Source organism: Ictalurus furcatus, chromosome 13, assembly GCF_023375685.1.
Source record: "Ictalurus furcatus strain D&B chromosome 13, Billie_1.0, whole genome shotgun sequence".
In the NCBI taxonomy this organism is placed as follows: Eukaryota; Metazoa; Chordata; class Actinopteri; order Siluriformes; family Ictaluridae; genus Ictalurus; species Ictalurus furcatus.
The window spans coordinates 22,270,535-22,291,000 of NC_071267.1; the positions used below are offsets into that span (position 1 = coordinate 22,270,535).

The 20,466-nt window shown below is 39.4% G+C and overlaps 1 protein-coding gene across 2 annotated transcripts in view; it reads right to left on the bottom strand.

Annotated features, from left to right (window-relative positions):
* Positions 1–3,657: 3,657 nt before the first annotated feature.
* dock1 (dedicator of cytokinesis 1) overlaps positions 3,658–20,466 on the bottom strand; it is a 293,597-nt gene continuing 276,788 nt past the window's right edge. The window contains exons 47-52 of one of the 2 annotated variants that reach the window (XM_053640698.1): positions 17,030–17,167; positions 14,076–14,221; positions 9,797–9,995; positions 8,743–8,908; positions 7,967–8,109; positions 3,658–5,825 (exon numbers count right to left, since the gene is read on the bottom strand). In XM_053640698.1, coding sequence (XP_053496673.1) covers positions 5,730–5,825; positions 7,967–8,109; positions 8,743–8,908; positions 9,797–9,995; positions 14,076–14,221; positions 17,030–17,167 — 888 coding nt within the window. In that variant the 3' untranslated portion in view covers positions 3,658–5,729. The remainder of the gene's footprint in view (positions 5,826–7,966; positions 8,110–8,742; positions 8,909–9,796; positions 9,996–14,075; positions 14,222–17,029; positions 17,168–20,466) is intronic. The other variant, XM_053640699.1, reaches the window with a different exon arrangement.

A 20,466-nucleotide genomic window follows, 5' to 3' on the forward strand; every position in this document is an offset into this window, starting at 1 on the left:
ATAGAAATGCAGGGGTGAAACAACAGAATATGAATGTCCAAAAAGGTTTATATAAGTATTGAATGTATTATAATACACCCACAAGCCAGAAGAAGGGATCACATTGAAAGCTTGAGGAAGCAACTAATTTCTACTGAACAGTACAAATACAAAAATGTCACTTGGACATTTCATTGCAAGACTTCCTCCCGGTATTAAAATGAAATGGCACGTCAACTTAGTCTGGAAAATACTGATATGCCTGGTCATTTGTGTGGGGTGATTTGAATTGGATCCAGGCAAGCATATTCGCTTAATCACAGCGGGGTCTGATGGAGGCAGGGAGGGAAATGTGAACACACTCTCAGAAAAAGATGGATTCAATTTTGCTCATGGCAACATCTGAATGAACATATCATTCTTCTATTAAAATCGCAATAACCCTGAAAGACTTGAATAAAGCCGAATGAAGATTTCAAAAGGAGAATCACTGAGGAATAGGACAGAGTGCGCTAAGAAATTTGAGTGGACCTTAGTTGGGGTTGTCGGTGTGCTTTCACTGATTGTTAGCTTGGGACTGGGCCTCATTACACCTGCCTGTAGCCCATCACTTCCTGAGCAAACACTGGCATGCTCAACATACTACAGCAAGAGAGCACCCGCCCTGCACCGTTTAGTGTTTTACACACTCAAACACTTGTGTCATGATTCGAGTAAGGCTATTATGAGAAAACATTCAACTGTGCAGTGCTTTATTTCTCCAGGAGGTATCACAAAAAATCATTCTTGTTCGTAGCAAAGAACATAAGCTTAGTGGCTGATGTGGTAGCAGGCTGTGGTAAATGCAAATGAAATTAAAAGAAACATTGGCTTAATTATCAAGTGTGTCACATTGTTTATTAATGAGAGGATTTTAATTTGGGTTTAATTGGAGTATTGATTTACACAGCACTCTTATGTAGCAGAATAAACCTCAGATCAATGCAGCTTTGTAGTTCGTGAACATCCAAAAGAATTCCGATTGAATTATCAGACGATGTGTGGTCTGGAGGAGGCATGCACTTGCAACGTGATTTGCGGATCAACATCATTTCGGTGGCACTGCATTACTTTTATAATAAATTGATTGCATCCTATAATAACTCCACAATTACTGCAGTACTTACACAATCAAATGATATCTTTTTAAACGCTTGTCATTAAATGTTAAACAACAGTAATGTAAAATTTCTCTTAGTGTCATTTGTTCATTTAGCAGCTGCTTATAGTGCTAAAACCACTGACAGGTGAAGTGAATAACACTGATTATCTCGTTACAATGGCACCTATTAAGGGGTGGGATATATTTGGCAGAATGTGAAGTCAGTTCTCAAAGTCGATATGTTGGAAACAAGGAAAAATGGGCAAGCGTAAGGATCTGAGTGACTTTGACAAGGGCCAAATTGTGATGGCTCGACGACTGGGTCAGAACATCTCCAAAACCGCAGGTCTTGTGGGGTGTTCTTGGTATGCAGTGGTTAGTACCTACCAAAAGTGGTCCAAGGAAGGACAACCAATGAACTAGTGACAGGGTGAAGGTACCAAAGGTTCATCGATGCACGTAGTGAGCAAAGGCTAGCCCGGCTAGCCCACAGATAAGCTACTGTTAGCACAAATTGCTGAAAAAGTTAATGCTGGCTATAATAGAAAGGTGTCAGAACACACATGTTGCATATGGAGCTGCGTAGTCACAGACCAGTCAGAGTGCCCAGGATGACCCCTGTCCACCATCGAAATTGTTTACAGTGGGCACGTGAACAGCAGAACTGGACCATGGAGCAATAGAAGAAGGTGGCCTGGTTTGATGAATCATGTGTTCTTTTACATCATGTAGGATGCATTTTACACCTGGACACACTATGGGAAGAAGGCAGTGTGATGCTCTGGGCAATGTTCTGCTGGGAAACCTTTGGTCCTGGCATTCATGTAGATGTTACTTTGACACAAACCAACTACTGCAGACCAAGTACACCCCTTCATGGAAACTGTATTCCGTAATGGCAGTGGCCTCTTTCCGAAGGATAACGCGCACTGTAACACTGTAAAAATTGTACAGGAATGGTCTGAGGAACATGAAGAGTTCAAGATGTTGACTTGGACTCCAAATTCCCCAGATCTCAATCCAATCAAGCATCTGTGGGATGTGGTGGACAAATAAGTCTGATCCATGGAGGCCCCACCTTGCAACTTACAGGACTTGAAGGATCTGCTGCTAATGTGTTGGTGCCAGATCCCACAGCACACCTTCAGAGGTCTTGTGGAGTCCATGACTCAACGGCTCAGAGCTGTTTTTGTGGCACAGGGGACCTACACAATATTAGGCAGATGGTTTTGATGTTATGACTGATCAGTGTATACATCTACACACAAAGACCAGCCATAACATTACAACCACTGCTGTCAGGTGATGAGGCCTGGAGTGCAGTCGGCGTTCCAATTCATCCCAAAGGTGTTCAGTGGGGCTGAGGGCAGGCCACTTTGCACAGGGTCATGCTGAAACAGGTCTGGGCCCCTTGGTTCCAGTGAAGGGAAATTATAATATTACAGCTTACAAAGAGATTTGAGACAATTGTGTGCTTCCAACTTTGTAGCAAGAGTTTGGGGAAGAAGCACATATGGGTGTGATGGTCAGGTGTCCACAAACTTATGGCCATATTGTGTAGTGTGGCCTGTGTAAACCATTCACATGGTCATATTTTGACATTTTCTATTTTATATATAGTTCTTAACTCTACAGCTTTTCCTGCAACAAAATGTTTCATTCTCTTTTGGATTTATGTTAATCAAAGTTCTACCGTTTGAAAATCTGATTACCCCCAGAAGTGAAAAAGGAGAAACCTGCAAAGATTTAATTCCAGTTCCACTGAAAGATGCACCAACTACCTTAAAATTTAGACCCTAAATCAACTTGTGGAATATATGGCCAAATTTTAAAGAACGATAATTTTATAATGCTATTTTAAGAATTTAGTAACATGTACATTCTTACTTTTATCAGAGATGGCCACCTTGCTGAAATGCACTGTAAAGTCACATGTGAATGGGAGGGATTGTAAAATAAACCGACAGGCTTTTTTATATCAGCCTATGTAGCAATTCTTTCTCAACTAACACAAATGTGCAATCATCATAGAGCAAATGAAGACCATTTGTGATGTGACTGCTAATAATTTTGGAAACTTTACTACTAATGAAATGTTTTACTTTAATGTCATTCGGTGGATTTATATGCAGATTAATCTTGTAGCTGCTTGGTTTTGTTGCTATGGTTCATTACTAGAATGCTGTTAAATGTTAAAATATCCCAAGCAGCAGAACTGAACAAGTGCTTACCAGTATAAAGAAAAAAGGAGAGATGGATTATTTGAGTCATCACCTTTAATGTCGATTTGGATTTAATTTGGTTATCTGTGGTTAAAATATGACTAATTGGAAATAGTCTAGTCCTTCCTATAAGTAAATTTGTTACACTTTAAAAGACGGGCACTAACCCCTTCCCTGCATCTCGATCATGGATGTAGCGTTTCCTGTTTGTTGGACCGTGATGCTGATTGGCTGGTAGTGGATCTCACTTTATGCACTTACTTAGTTATGATGTGCATCAAGTGTCAGTGGTAAAACTGGAATTTGACACATTATTAGTTTTAAACTCACTACTTTTATTGTAAAATGTATGATCTACTTTAGAGTGTGACTTATAGTTCACGTGTTGCAATTGGCTATTGATTTTAAGGCATCCCTTAAATCAACAAATGCATGCCTCCAAATTCCTATACCTCCTTTAGATCAATCTAAAGAAGACCAAGTGATGTAACTGTTTGGCTTGTATCTGTTCTCGACTACAAGTACAGTCCACTCCAAAACTATTGGAACAGCAAGGCCAGTTCAGTTGTTTGTGTTATACAGCAAAGTCATTTGGGTTTGAGATCAAAATATTGATATGAGAAGAGTTTTTTTTCCCAGCTTTTATTTCCTGGTATTTACATCTAGATGTGTTAAAACATAAAACCTTTTTGTATCAGCCCACCCAAAGCCTTAATATTTGGTTGCATATCCCCCCCTTGCTTGCAATAACTGAATCAAGCCTGCAACTCACGGACATCAAATTGTTGGTTTCTTCTCTTATATCAGCCTCTTTCAGTTGTTGTTTGTTTCAGGGGATTTCGCCCTTCAGTCTCCTCTTCAGGAGGTGAAATGCTGCTCAATTGGGTTGAGGTCTGGGAATTGACTTGGCCAGTCTAAAACCTCCCACTTCCACTGAAGGCTAAAACCAAGAGATGTTCAGAGCTATTTATTATTTAAACGGTCAATCTAAGAGGACACACCTGGGTAACAAGAAACACCTCAGTTAACGTTCCAATATTTGTGCTCGCATACAAATTGGGTGGTCTGATAGAACATAGCACATTTTGTATATCGTTTAACACATCTACATATGAATACCAGGAAAGAAAAACTGAAATTCTAAACTCTCTTCTCATATTCATCATTTGATCTCAAACCCAAATGTCTTCATTCTCCAACAACAACAACAAAAAAACACAACAAAAAACAACATATGAATTGGTCTTGCCGTTCCAGCAGTTTCGGAAGGGACTGCAAATCTAGCTGACTTAATCAACTTACAGAGGCCTGTGATTGCACCACTGCCCTTTAATGTGAAGTAACTTGCAGAGGGAATGTATAAGAACGAACGAGGAAAGGTCTAAGCGCAATTCCATTGCCTGTTCAGAGGGAAGTGAGGGTCAGTGATCAACAACACTTTAATCAGGAACAAGGCACCAGAAATACATCTTAGATTAATTTTAACCATGCTGTTGGGTCAGCACAGCCTCAGTAGCCAAGTTTAAAAATACATACAATGAGTTTATTTAAGTCAGTAGTGAATTTGGAACAGTCATTGTTATTGTAATCCAAGGTTACAGCATTACAGTTTCTATACAAAGGTATGACAGTGGGAGTTAGATGTGTACACTCCAAAACGAAGAGGAAAAAAAATACATATTCAATAATAGTACTTTACAATCCCTGTCATTTAAAATCCTAAAAAGCCCTTTTTGGATAAAAAATAAATTGCTAGTTAATTTGCCCCAATATTAATACAATCATTATAAAATACACGTCCAGAGGAAAAAAAACAAACAAAAAAAAAAATCATATATACAAACATCTGTACATGTGTATATATTGAAAAAGAGGAGTGGTAAATGTATAAAGCATATTCTGATTACGTGATGATCCCTAAGCTTTGGAATAGTCGGTCATTTCTTGATCATAGAGTCAGAATGGGGGAAGAAAAGCAAGACCACAAATCTTAAGTAAAATCAGCTGACTATTAAACTTACAATTATTCTAATGCTGCAAAAAACCTGCATACTGTTGCCAGACAGGCAAGTCATGATTTGTTCATTTTATCCTCATGCCTCTCCAGACGATTTCATTTAAAAGGCCTGTAGATGTGTGAAACAGATCAGATAATGTACCTGGCACTACCACCTGGGCTGAGGCTTTGACTAATAATTGGTGAGTCGAAGAAAGAAAAAAAAAAAAAGGAGAGAGTCCCTGGACAGGCCAACTCTTTCAGTGTGAAGATGATGAGGGAGTTGCTATGAACTCTTGCTTTTATCACACTGTCAGTAAGGCTGAATCAAAATCACCCAAGCCCGGCGTCTGAGGAAGCGCCGAAGTTTCTGTCTGATATACTGCCATTCTCACTGCACAATCCCCGAGTCAATGGAGGTCTGCTTCCTTGTGGCTTTTGGAGGAGGAGGGGGTGGAGTTTTACTCGGCAGTGGAGGGGGCAGATGCTAGAGAGAGGGGGAAAGAGGGAGAGAGAAAAGGAGCAAGAGGCAGAGACATCAGAGTTAGAATCTATGGGTGACATTTAGTAAGTACTTCATTTCAAATACTATACCTGCTGTTTCTGAGGTGTGAGACGTCACCTCAGCACAGAATGTTCCCAGAACACCATTTACCATAACATCTTTGTACTTGTTGGATTTTTTTTTTAATGGAAATAAATGTCATCTTGTTGTAATCCGAACAATAAACACACTCAAAACTCAGAAAATCAGTGACATGCTTTTACTGGTAATGTTCACACTGTGTCACTCAAATTTATATCTTTCTAAACAGTATTGAATTGGGATGTACAGATTGATTCAAATTTGCCATGAAATTTACAGGATAATTGAGTTTTCAAGGGAGTTCAACTTTTCACAGGTCGCAAAGTGACAGCGGCCTAGTATTTGATATCGATATCTTCACGCCATGTCCCTTCACGTCATGTCAGGTGTTAATCACGTCTGGTTCTGTGAGCACGCATTACTGGCCAGGGTTACAGCACGTACGCTTGTACTGGAGTATTGTCAATAGAGATCGACTGATAATCGGTTTTACCGATATTTTAGCATTTTTTCATAATTGGTTATCGGTTTTGAAATTTCACAATAACCGATAAATGGTCATTTTGTGGGAGTTGTGAGAATTGCAAGAATTGAGAGCGCTATTGCAGCACTAAATCTGAGGGGAGACAAGTCAGCAACGGTGTGCACAGGTAAAGTATACTTGCTTTGCTTTAATTAATAAACTTTATTTAACATAACAGCCATTAACGTACAAATGAGATGTGTTACATAAATGCTGGATATGTAGTTCAAGCAGCTTGGTGCGAAGAAAGAGAGACAAACTCACTCAGTCACGTAATCTGTTTATCTCATCGACGCTTTTATTATATATATATTTATACACCCACACACACACACACAAGAGACACTTTAGTAACAGTGCACTTTATCTTTTGCACTCTTTCAGACCTCTCGATTTATTGGTGTATAATTAAGAGTTCTGTTTTGTATGCAAGGAGGACGTGAAATTGACAAAAACTGTTATAAATAGAACGGTTTGTTCAGTTCAGTGGTGTTATCGTTGTGTCAAAAACAGAAGTAAAACAATAAATATCCGTTCTGCATATCGGTTATCATGCACATAAAAGCACAAATAATCGGTATCGGTTATAAAAAAAAAATCTATATCAACTGATCTCTCATTGTCATACTTAATAGTTAACGTTTGCCAGTTGTGGGCTAACTAATGGGTTAATGATTGGCCCACCATTGAGCAGGGACCTAAAAGCAAGTCCTTACATACTTGATGTACAACAGTTCTGTATCTGCTTTTTTTTTTTATTCCTGGGGTTAATGAGGGGCACTTATGAAGCTCAGATTTAAGATTGTGATTAATTTGATTATTAGTATGGTGTGTGTGTGTGTGTGCTGAGAGAAACTGTGACAACTGTTGTAAGTACATCAAGACAATACGTCAAGGACTACAAGCTATGGAGATTGCAACATGCACATACAGTGTGTGCTATAGAGAGAATTTCATATACATGTAACAGGCATCAAAAATGGAATATGAAGAGGAAAACACAGTGGAGGGAGAAACGTGTACCTCTATCAGATCATTTCTCTTTAACCACAAGATAAATCATTTCATTTACTGTGAGAGTAAGCAGGAACAGACTAGCCAGTCATCATTGCCACTAAAGGATAATAGATGGAAAGGGGCGGTCCAGTTGAACGGAGCTTAATAAGGTAAGGCAGAGGTAAGGAAAGACGGATGAACAGATCAAATCAGCGAGGACAAATCAAGTAAAAAGGATAAAAATTTAAAGTAATGGATGAAAATTAAGTGCGCATTCATTCACTGCATCACAATGCTGCACATACAGGCTGTGTGTACAGGACAGTTTTCAAGCCGGTTAACAAGTAGGCAAAGGTCACATGCACAGTTAGTGTCACTCCTGGTCAAAACTGTGCTGCCAGTTAGCATTTTGAATTTGAATCGAAAACAACATTAAACCCTGTGTTGGTTCAGAATGGCATATGATGGCTTCATTAATTGCAAGAAAGGTATGTGGATGTCTGTGCATGCTCATGTGTTTTACCCGCTGATGTAGAGGATGAGGAGGGGGTGTGGTTGGGCTGGCCAGCTCTGGGTTTTCCATCAGGTTCCCATAATCACCCATACCGCTTTTGATCGGCAGAGGAGGTGGAGTCTCACCATAGCCCATCCCATTCAGTTCTAGATCTATCATACAAAAATGTACAAGGCAGCACTAAAATTAATATGATATTAAAACACTAAAACACAGTTAATAAGGTACAAAGATGTGTTATAGCGTAGGTTAAAAATACAATCTTTATGCTGTGTATGAATATTAAGTAACCAGTTTATTACACTGTTTTTACACTGATATAAAGTGTTTATAGCGGCTCTATTAAAACAAGAAGCAGTATCACTGCAGTGGATAGGCACACGCTATTTCCTTAGTCCCACAGAAATGCCACAGTAAAGATGATGACACACAAAGCAACTGCTAGATCATCAGACTGAGGGCAGTACTTGCATGTAGGGAGCTTAGATAGAGCTTTTCAGAGGAAGAGAGTAGAGAACAATGAGCTTTATAAACGAGGCCATTTCAATCAATTCTTTCCCTTGAGTGAGTCGAAAAAACAAAAATGTATTTGAAACAGAAGTGGGTGATACCTCTAGCATGCTAAAAATCTCCTCTTCAGGTAACCTCTATTCGAACGATGGAGCTAAGGCAAAAGTGACGTACTGCACATAGCAATCGAACTAATCAAAGTGTCCTGCTTGCTAGGTTAATTCTCGCAACTTGAGTAAAAGAAATGAATACGCTACTACTTAAATGAAGCTTACTGGAGGAGGAGAGCATGCTGAAGGTGAGCTTGACCCTTGGAGTGATGGGAGGAGGAAGAGTAGAAGTAGTCTGAGGAACAGCAGGTCCCGGGGACACAGACAGCCTCTTATCTCCCAACACGTTTAGCACTTGACTCTTTGGCCTCTGGGGACGCAGTGGACTGATCTGAAAACAGGAAGAAGAAAACGAAAAAAAAACAAAAAAACAAGAAGGATTAAGAATTAAACTTAGCCACATGAGGAAGACTGAGAAAATGACTAGTCCTGATAAACCCACTGATCACTTATTATTATTCCTTCAGAAATACATATTAATATAGGGTCATACTATTACTCCTACTAATATCACAATGTGCTTTACATATGAATGAAGATAAAAATGTATATATATATATATATATATATATATATATATATATATATATAATAACGTTGAGGCAATCTATAATCACTAAAGCAGGGGTTCTCAAACTTTTTTTGCAGACAGGGACACAAGAAATTTCAGGAACCTGATCAAATTCAATTTATAATTAAAATATCAGGCCCATTATTCAAATGAGTACAATACAGTAATGTTTTGCCTATTTATTGCTGCGGAAGAGCTTTTTATTTATGAACCATCCACTGAGAGATCATATTAAGTTACTACTTGTTTTTGAGTTACTGGAGTTATTAGAGATTTGGATTAAACAAGTTCAGTTCCAATGATCATGCAAATAGCCTAATAAATATAATAACTGTGATAATAGTGGATTATTACTTTTTTGTAAACCCCCGGGAAATGCATTATGGACACCTGGTGAGGAGAAACACTGTATTAAAGAATAATAGCAAATCTATGAATAGACCAAGTTAAACGCTGCAAGGTTACCAGGTGCTGATTATCATTAAGTTATTATGGACCTGTTGTCTATTTTTTAAGCCCCAAGTCACACCTCAACTGTTCTGCACAAGAAAGCATTAGCAAACTTATTTCAAAAAAGTAACCTTTAAAAAAAAAATAAATAAAAAATAAAATATAAAAAAAAAAGGGGATGTTTGTGTGTTTTCTCACCGTCTCGGACAGGATGACCGCCTCAGTGGGCTGCATGGGAATGTCGGTGGCCTTCAGCTCCTTGTCAAAGATCTCTTGGTGTTTGCTGTTTCTTTTTTCTTTCTTCTTCTCCTTCCTGTCTTTTTCGGGTTCATCCCGGTCCAGCTTGTCCTGAGACTTAAAGTGCTGCTTCTTCGGCAAGAGGGGCTCCAGAGCAAAACTAGAGGAAGAAGGGAGGGGAAAAATATATTTTTTTTGGGTGAAGAGTCAGAAAAATGATGGATATAAGGAGGAAGATGGCAGATAAAAAGGAAAATGGAGTAAGAGGAAATGTGTATGTGGTGTGGGTGTGTGTGTGTGTGGGGGGGGGGGGGGGGGTTGCATGGTCTCAGAATGGACGTTAAAGCAATTTTTAATATCATACTGACATCTGTGAAATGGAGGGCAAATAGAAGTGCTCCTTTGACATTTGGTCTGAAAGAGATACTACAAATAGGGATATGGAATATTTGGGCATGACGTCCTGGTATTTACAGACGAGAAGCAAATAAAAGGGAAAAAATATGGAATATTTCTTGTGTTGTGCATTTATATGCATTTTCTGCAATTGATCTGGGCCAACATTTCTATCCTGAAGGGCATGGGCTCTTCCAGGATGACTCTGCCCCAATCCACAGAGCAAGAGTACTCACTGAATAAATTGATGAGGATGAAAATGATGGAAGTCCAGACATTCTGGAGCAACGTGTTAGACAGTGCTCTCCAACACCATCATCAAAATAACAACAATCTTCTAGAACAATGACGTTCATCACTCCAGTAGTGTGCCTAAGACTGGCAGAATCTATCCCAATGTACACTGAAGACGTTCTCGTGGCTTATGGTGGTCCAATACTTTACTACTGTCTACTCTGTCGTCTTAAAACCCAGGGCAGAACATCACATGTATATCACCACATCAGATCAGTACAACAAGCGAGCACTCTTCAAGAGTGTCTCCATAAAGGACCATTAAAACTATTGCAACTCCGACCTCAACCTCAGCATCAGTGGATGTCAAAAGCATGCCTTTATACCTACCAAAACTATCAAACAAGCTCGTTTGAATGCTCACAGTATCAATTCAATATCCAGTCTCCACGTCTTTTACAGCGTTTTATAAAAATTTGGTAGAAAAAAAACAAGTCTAAATGACATTTACCATGTCAACAGAGTTGATAGGAATTTGTTTCTGTGCCCTTCTCACACAACCAGTGCTGCCTCTCATAATTGGTATTTCTAAGTGCTGGCGCCGATTTGAGCGAATCAGACTGCTTCAACCGGACGGATTAACCGATCAAATTAAAGAGCATGTGGTGCGATGCCCTTTGCAATTAAATACCAGTGGAGGGCATCGCTGATGAGATCACACTCTCCAAACATGGGCTAATTAATCCTTCAGGCTGGCAATACAGTGCCTGCTTTGCAGGACTGGCAGCAACCTCTCAATATGTCTCACACACACTTTAATCATGCTCACACACATTTCCTAATCATGCATTCATAGATACCCAATACTAGGGGTATCCACTCATACTGAGCACTCTCTCTCACACACACACACACTTTTATCAGGCTCACACACATTTCCCAATCATGCATCCATAGATACACAATATTGAAGGCATCCACTCATACTGAGCTCTTTCTCTCTCTCACACACACCCCTCACTAACCCTATACTAAAGGCATTACTCTTCATAAAAGCACAGAATTTTTTTGTGCACTATCAGACTTTGTAGTACATTTAAGAGAGCGGATGCTTTTGTTTGATGACCATTACTGGTTCAGAGAAAAGCGACGGGTGGTGGGAAATTAAAAGCTTTGCGGTACAAAATTTAGAGAAGTCACACAGTGAGGAGTTCTGAGAGGCTTTTCTGTTCTACATCAGTGCATGAATGCAAGCTCACATTCCAGCTGTTAATCATATTGTGGCACTTTTTTTTTTCCTGGCATAAATTCAGCACATTAATGTTAAAACAAACAAGGTCCCAAAATGAAGTATAAACTTGCTGTTTTAATGGAAGCAGCTGCGGATAATCAACCGAGCTTCTCTTTTTATGGGGTGAAAGAGAAGTATAGCTGTGTTTACAAATGACAAAGTGCATTGAAAAATCATTTGGACAGTAATTACATGTAATATATTAAGATACTTCAGAGTGCACTGAATGTTCTCCACCATGGCTAGAAAATGCCAAGAGTCCTAAATAAGTGCACTATGTAATGGTCAGTGGTACAATACCCATATATCCAGTGGTTTTGGACATATGGGTATTGTACAACTATTGAAATCATACACTTTTCAAGAACCTATGTCTTTAGATATGACCATGGCTCACAGCCTGTGAGGCATTTAGTAGTAGTGACATCTTATTTAGACTTACCAAAGCTGTTTGTGATTGGCTGTGACCTTCACCAGGAGATACATGGCACATCTTAAGGGCCTTTCACACAGAGGGCGATTAAGTGTCGCAAATGTATGACGTGATGACGCTCTTGAATCGAAACAATAGATCCCTATGGAGCTATTCACACCAGGCACGATCAATCGCAGCGCGACAAAGAGGGATTTTGTTTTTCCCAACCAGTATGTAGATTTTCTCCCCATCGCCCAGTGATGAAACGGACCGTCCAATTAGATCTGCGCTTTAGATCACGTGCCAGGAGCTGTTGCACAAAAGGGCAAGATTGGTGGCGCTATAGCACAGAAACCTGTTCTGAAAACAAATGTAAACACTGAAGAAAAGTATTCCGGAAGAGAATGTATGTTGAGTTCTTGTTATCATTGGTGTCTGAGAACAGAGAACGTTTTTATAAAAAAAATCACAGCGACTACAACAAAAAAACAAACAAATCTTTTCTGTGCTTCTTAACAGTTTGTGTTGTGGTGCTATGCGCCAACATTTAAGTATTGATTCTTCTCAGTGGCCAAAGACTATAGGCCGATCAGTGGGTTAGGCCAACTAGTGTGCAGGCGTAAAATGCATTCTCGATCAACACCACCTATCGTGCAGGTGTGAATTAGCCGAAGGCGATCCATCGTTTCGCGCTCAGTGTGAAAGGGCCCTTAGTCCTCCTTTAGGACCAGAACACCTCTGTGTTTACTTAGTTACTCCTCTAGTGTGCAGTGAGAAAAGAGCAAGGTAGTATGAGTTAAAGTGCACCCATTATGATTTTTCAAATATTAACTTTCATGTAGTGTGTTATAGAGCTGTTTGTGAATGTAAAAACATCTGCAAAGTTTCAAAAATCAAAGCGCACGACAAATGGAGTTATTGACTCCCAAAAGAAGGAACCGATTCTGAACAGCTGAAACGAGTCGTTAGTGATTCCAGACTTACTTCCTGTACTAACCTACGTAGGTTTGTAAAAAAAACCCTGCCTATGGTCTTCATCGGCTGCTCGTGAACAGACAGAGATGAAAGTCGTTATGGTAGTGGGCGTTTCCTTTTCGACACATGCCCAGAGCGGTAAACCAATCACAACAGACTGGGACATCTGACCAATCAGGACAGAGTATGCTTTCTGAAAGGAGGAGTTTAGAATGAATCCTTTAGAACGGATCATCATCAACGAGTCGCTTGTGACACTGGGAAAAAAGGTAATGCTGAAATATAAATTATGAGCACATTAAAGTGTTTTTTTTTTGTTTTTTTTACCTTGGATGCGTGTAAATCTATTGCATGAGAACTTTAAAACAAAATTAGGCATGTTTCAAAACCATAATAGGTGCGCTTTAAGCTACATGGTACTATATAGGCTAAACTGATCAGCATAAATGATATCATTAACTCATTCACACCTTGTGGTAATGTAGCGTAACCAATTCACCTACCAGCATGCTTTTGGGAGGTGGAAGGAAATTTACTCAAATATAATGAGATATGTCTAAAAAGGATATAAAATCGTTTTAGTAAGGTAAGCTTAGTATTTATCTTGTTATTTTATCACTTATTAATTTATACTGAGGCATGTTTCTGTTCTGATGTAAAACTGAATCATTCAACATAAAAGAATGACATGCATGTTTGTCCAAAAAAAATCACTGAATTTGTAAACTTTCAAGTACAGGTCTACTTCTGAAGTGTAAGGGCTTTATTCCATTTATTATGAGGAGTCGTAACAAAATGTTCTTTCCTACATGGCTAATGCTGGTGTGAGCTGCAAATGCTCTTTTGATCCTGTTCTGACAAGACGGTATGGATAATGATACTGAATGGTGATGAATGTGTGTGGGTAGGGGTGTGTGTGTGTGTTGTACCCATCAGATCCTGGTCTTGATGGCGAGTTGTCTGATGATAAGGAGGTGACAGACGCGACAGACAGCGGCCTCTGAGATGATGGCATGGTGAAGGAGCGCACCATCGACCGCGGACGTGTGCCACGACGCTCATCCGCCATTGGGGGCTGAAACACATATACGCACCAAATTTTCGTGTTTGGGACTTTAATACTTCAAATAAGTTTAAAAAGGAGGTTTGAGCTTTACAAGCCATTACAGCATGCAGTGCATTCAGAAGTTCCACATAAATCAAACTGTGTCGCTGTTTAACTGTACAGATAAAAGGAAAATTAGAATAAAACACAGAGGACAGAACAAAGTAAAGTAAGAGAACAGATAACTAGATGAATGTACTGAACTCTGATAAAAGTGTATGCTCGGGGAGAGTGTTTGCGTGCTGATCCACCCCGCTTGCCCTTTATACAGTTTGAGACTCAACAGGAACTTTCACCAAGTGTCATAAAAGGTGAGTCAAACTGTTTACGCATGACTGCCCACGACCAGCAAGACATAGGACACACGTGTCTCCCTCAATCTCACACAGACTGCCCTTGAAGTGGCCTGTTAGTGCACATCCATTACATCCAGGCTCCACATGAGCCATCGTTGGAGTGAGAGGTGACTGACTAGCAGCGCTGCGAGCCTCAGATGCTGATGATCAATTCCTGCTGGGAGCCATCACTAATACTCTCACTGTCTTCCCATCCCCTGCTCCCCTCGACTTATTAAATGTCCCTCTTTCTCTCTTAATCTCTCTCGTTCTCAGTTTCTCCTGTTATTAATGGAGCAGCATTAGGCGACTCAGCAGGCATGTCTGTGGAGGAGGGGAGTTAGGAGACGAGACACACTGCAGGACCGAGGGACAGTTAGAGGAAAGAGGACTATTCAAGTGGTGTCAGTAGATAATGGTCAGGGGTTCTATCATCATTTTTATATTGCCGAGTATGAAAATGTCTAGTGGGCATGGAAACAGCACAGCTGTCAAAAATAAGCAAACGGAGGACCAAGCTAGGTTTACACTGTGTGCCTAATTATCGAGCCAGTCAGCTATGTTAACATGTCAGCAATTTGAACAGCTGCTTGTGCTGGTATTTGTTCTGATATGTTAGTCTGCTACATTTTTTATGCAAAAATGATAATTTCACTGAACTTGTAACCTCCAACTAGCAAAGTTTTACATGCAAAGCTTCCAATGCACAGTGAGGCTCTACAATAAGCACTTAAATGAACACTAATTATGCACTTAGTTGAATAAGCGATGCATATTTTCTTTTAATGTATGAGCAATGCTTGTTGGAAATCTTTAGCCTCCAATCTGATCCAGTATAAGGATTTGTTTTCCAAGTAGATAAAATCGCTGTGGGTTAAGACCATCTGCTAAATACCATAAATATGACTGTAAATGCAAATCCAGTTAAAGTGGGAGTTCTAGTCTTATATCCCTGGGCACATTTTGGCTCCCTGTACGTCTCACTCCCCCTCCCTCACTAGCTACTCTTTACATGCAGTCTAATAATCCATAAATAACCCATCTGAGAGCTCAATTGGGAGTGTATACACTTCAATCAGGATAGATTAAACCAGCTGAGGCCAATCTGTATGAAATTTCTATCCGATTGAACGGGGCGGGGAATCCTTTCAATCATCAATTAAATTGAATAACAGCCATGTTAGAGTCTGATTACTTTCACTATCAGAATCTGTGCATGTGTATGGGTCAGAGTGCACCCCTTTCTGCAATAAAATGCTTGTGTAAGAAAACACAGTTAATGTTTTAAGCCAATAAACAGTTTGAAATCTGTTTAAAATAGCTGTGAGGTCAAACTAGCATTTTGTAGCCTGAGGCTGGATGATTAGTGAGCTGAATTAATTTGCATTAGTAAGAATTCATTCGCATTAGTAAGATGAGAAACAGATTCAACACACGGACTGGAAAGGCCGGGAATGCCATCGCTGTTTCAGAAAAACACGACTCGGAGGATCCGGGCGACAATGACGGCAGTTTTGAGTTCATTGCATCAGTCAAGCTAAGAGCTGACACCCCAGCTGTATGCTCGTTTTGTACTCTTGTCGATGTTTAGCTCTATACTCAAGCTTAAAACTTAGTGATTGCCTGTGTATGAGACAAGATGGCACTTTATCAGTTTGTGTAATTTTTCATGCGGGTACACGTAGATGTCAGACATCAGATTATTGTGCTCTTTATAACTGTCTAGAAACCCTAGGGGTGCCTTTTCTGTTGGGAATCCTGCATTCTTTTTTCTCGTGTTTTTGATTAGATAAAGACAAAGGGAAAGTTTTATATTTTCTTCTTGATCTGTCTGAAATAGGTCAGGTAAAATCTCAATTAGCGATGTCATTTTGTTGATTATTTTGCCGTTCCTCACCATGATGCTATTTTCGCAGCCAGCAGGCTACTTTTATACAGTTCTCAAAACATTTGTATCAAAACGACAAATTTGGATCTGCTCTCTTTCTGTTAGAACGCAGGCTTGATGGTTTAACTTATTTTTTGAGAGAAACAGAAAGGGTCGTATTACTATAGTAACAATCAATGACTCCAGTCAATGCACATAAATCTTGCAAGATTCAACACCATGTGGTTACCTCAAAAATACACATCCATGTCACACAAGAAACAATGTTGGATTTGTGTCACTCTTACCTGCAATGTGACTGTAGTGGTCCTGTGGTCGGAGGTCAGGGAATCTTTACTTTTATATTTAGAAAACTGAGAATATGACCGAGCTTAATGCAGCTTCTAGAAGGACCTTTAAATGACCTTTAACATATTAAATAAGTGAGATAATACGGGCATATTTGAATTAATTGGAATACGTTCAGGAAGAATCCTATTAATCATACCCAAGTATATAATGATGGTGGTTTTTAAAGCAGGGCTGGAGAGAAACTCAAATTCAGTTTGTTCTTACCAGCGATTTCACACCGTACTGTTTCTCCACCTTCTCTTTTAACTGTTTGAAGCATGCCTCAAGACGGTCGTGGAATGGTCGCAGGGCCTCGGTCACCTTCTCACCGTGAATACGCACACCTTCTGCCAAGTATGGGATCTGAAATGAAGCACACATACAAAACAGGAGTTTTTATACCAAGTTGTACATACCAGTCAAAAACACTCTGTGGCAATGTGCAAAATACAAAACAGTTCTGCTGTAACTATGTAAATAAGTAATAAACAGTAAATCATTGAAAGAAATTATGTATTTTTTAAAACAGTTTTATAAAAACTGCATTCTTATTATTATAGTTATGTTCAGAATGTTCAACCTTCAATGTTTATTTCCATTTTCTGCCCTGACGAAACTGTGGTTCTAAAGGGAAATTTTCTGTGAATAATGCCTCAATCTCAACTCAATTTCATGTGTAAAGCACTTTTAACAATATACATCGTCGAAAAGCAGCTTTACAGAAATCCGGTTTATATTTAGATCTTAATGAGCGAGCCAGAAGCGACAGTGGCTTGGAAAAACTCCATGTGAAGACATGAGGAAGAAACCTTGAAAGGAACCAGACTCAAAAGGGAACCCATTCCAATCTGAGTGAAAGACATCCTGATAATCTAAATCATTTCCCCTCTTAATGCCAGCAATCTGTCCGGCACTGTAGAATTTTCACCCGAAATAATTACCCAGTCCTAAGTGGGGGATAGTACCCCACACTTACTGGGTTAACACCTATAAACGGGGGAATGGTAAAAGAAAGCACTTCCTGAAGTGGACAGCTCCAGGATTAATATTTAAGCTTTGGTTCTAGACAGCCAGGATGCTTCAGAGGTAATAACCAGAGCTCTTCCCTTTACTGGGATTTTCTTAAGAGACTGTACATGAGGCTACATTAAGATCTACCAGTGGTGTATGGTTTCTAAAAACTGTCCTCAGATACATGTAAAAAAGATAGCACAAAGCCCCCCTCCAACCCCCCTCAGCTGTCCCTATCAAACACACATTGTGTGAGATATGAATCTCGTGTGGCTCGGTATCACCGATCTAAATACTTGCCTCTCAGATCTGATTGATTTTTCAGGGGTTTGTCAGTCTTAAATCTGTATTTCAGTGTTGCACTTTTTTTTTTGGATGTGATGCATTCAGAAAGGGAAATGTAAAGAAGCTAGCCCGTAGTTTAGCTTCAGTCTCATTTCGACCAATCCGGGGTCACAGTGAATCCAGAAAAAACGCTGAATCCTGCTTCATCACATCCCTGTAAGTATTTGATATGTCTCCTGTGTTGCGCTCTAAACTCTGATACATAAAACAGGCAGAGCAATCTAACACAGGGCGAATGTTTATTTGCAAGACATATTGCAGGGCAGTATGTATTACTATGGATTTAGCACAAGCCTTCATCCAGGCGCATCAATCAAATGCAACACATCCTATTTTCGGCTGATTTTGAAAGCACCTGAATAGCCTATGCAATTTCAAAAACACAACATATAAGAAATAGTTCTGCAGACGTCTAAATGGTGTTTACTAGAAACACAGTTTGACAACACTGTGCAAAACCCCATTTCCTTCAAATCTAAAAGCAAGAGGAATTGAGTTTTTGTGGCAAATATAATGCCCAAGCCACGTTACTGAGAGATATGAGACAGAAAACGCAAACGTCTGCCACTAGCAGCTGACGCAATGCATAGCAATCAGCTGCCTGATCACGTCTCAACACAGATCCTGACTCACTTTAGACATAATTACAGGTTATCCACAGCCAAGCATCAAACACCAAGTCCAGGGTGTTTCATGCTGCTTGATGCATTGATCATTTCTAAAACCGGTCAGTGGGTGCGGCTGTTTACAAAACACCCTGGTTTAATGGTCAGAAAATGATGCACTTTTAGGTCCATCCAGGCTTTATTTGTTTAGTGCAGTTTGAACCACACATCAATTTTAAAATTCCATTCTAGTTATCTGATACTTTTCACAATTACATTTTCTCTCCTCTGCGATAGACTGGCAACACATCCAGACTGTGTTCCGGTGATCCCAGGATAGACTCGTGATCCACCATGACCCTGACCTGGATAAATCACTTACTGAAGATGGCTGAATGCATAAATCCTCTTCTTCTGGCCTGTTTTCTATTCTTCCATCCAACTTCTGTAGCTCTAGTATTAGTATGAGCCCAATACACACACACAGGCTTGTGGGGTTTCATTTATTTGTATTTATTTGCACAAATGAGGAGGATTTAAAAAAAAAAAAAAAAAAAAATCAATAATGCAATATACAAAAACACTAATGTCTAGGTGAGATAACACCCCTAGAGGTTTATGTAGTATTTAAAGCAGAAATTCTCAGTTAAAGGAATAGTCCATCATTTGTCCCACTCTAAGCTCTATGTAACTTTATTCGTACTTATAATGAAAGTCTAAGAGCAGTTGTTGGTGTGTCAATAAACATTTGGGAGAAAGATCTACGCAGAACATTTGCAGGTATTCTTCAGGCAAAGGTCTTTACCAATTACACTAAATCTGTATCGTTCATCCTTATAGAGATAGAACTAGTTTTTCAGAGGGAAGAATTTGTGGTTATAAGTGAGCAATGTAGCTAATTTGGGTTTGATGAATATCAGGTACTTGTTCCAGCCAGTGATGGAAACTATTAAAGAACAGCTTAAGTAGAACTTGCTCTCATTTAGTCCCATCCTAAGACCTTTTCTGATTTAGCGTAATAGTTTGTGTTATATATATTCAAATATTGATTGAATATCTGCCTTTAGACATCCATTATTAAACATTTTTCTTTTTTCCCCTCCTTAATACACACTGATATTCTTATTAGTAGTAATTGCGTAGGTTGAAAAACCCTGGATTATTCCTTCAAACCTGGAACACCTCCAACATCCTTTCATTTCGCTCCGTTTTCAACGCTCAGCATTGAAACACCAACTGAATGGGTGAAGTGGTTTGAGATTTCCTTCAAAAATGCTTTAAGCATAGGAAAACACAGATCACACGATATTAAAATGCTTTCAAAAATATGTAAGTGGTAAATATATGCCTGTGCAAGCTTTTCCACATTCACAAGGCGTAGCAGTGCAGCTTCAGGATTAGCTTGGCTCTTAACCCAGAAGTGCTGAATGCATGCAAATAAAGAGAAACTTGAACCTGTATCCGCACCTGTCTTTTAATATTCTTGGAAATAAAAGGGGCCATCCTGACACAATCACTTTCATGCAGGGATACGGAGTGAAAGTGGAGTCTTTGAATGTTACCCAATTACATCTACTTTCATTCTGAGTACGTCTCAATTTATTCTGATTAACATATAGATATGTTAAATATGAGATACTGAGTCATGTTTTGTACACTTTCTTGTTTCTGTTTTTCTCACTTTTGTGGCTTTGTGAATTA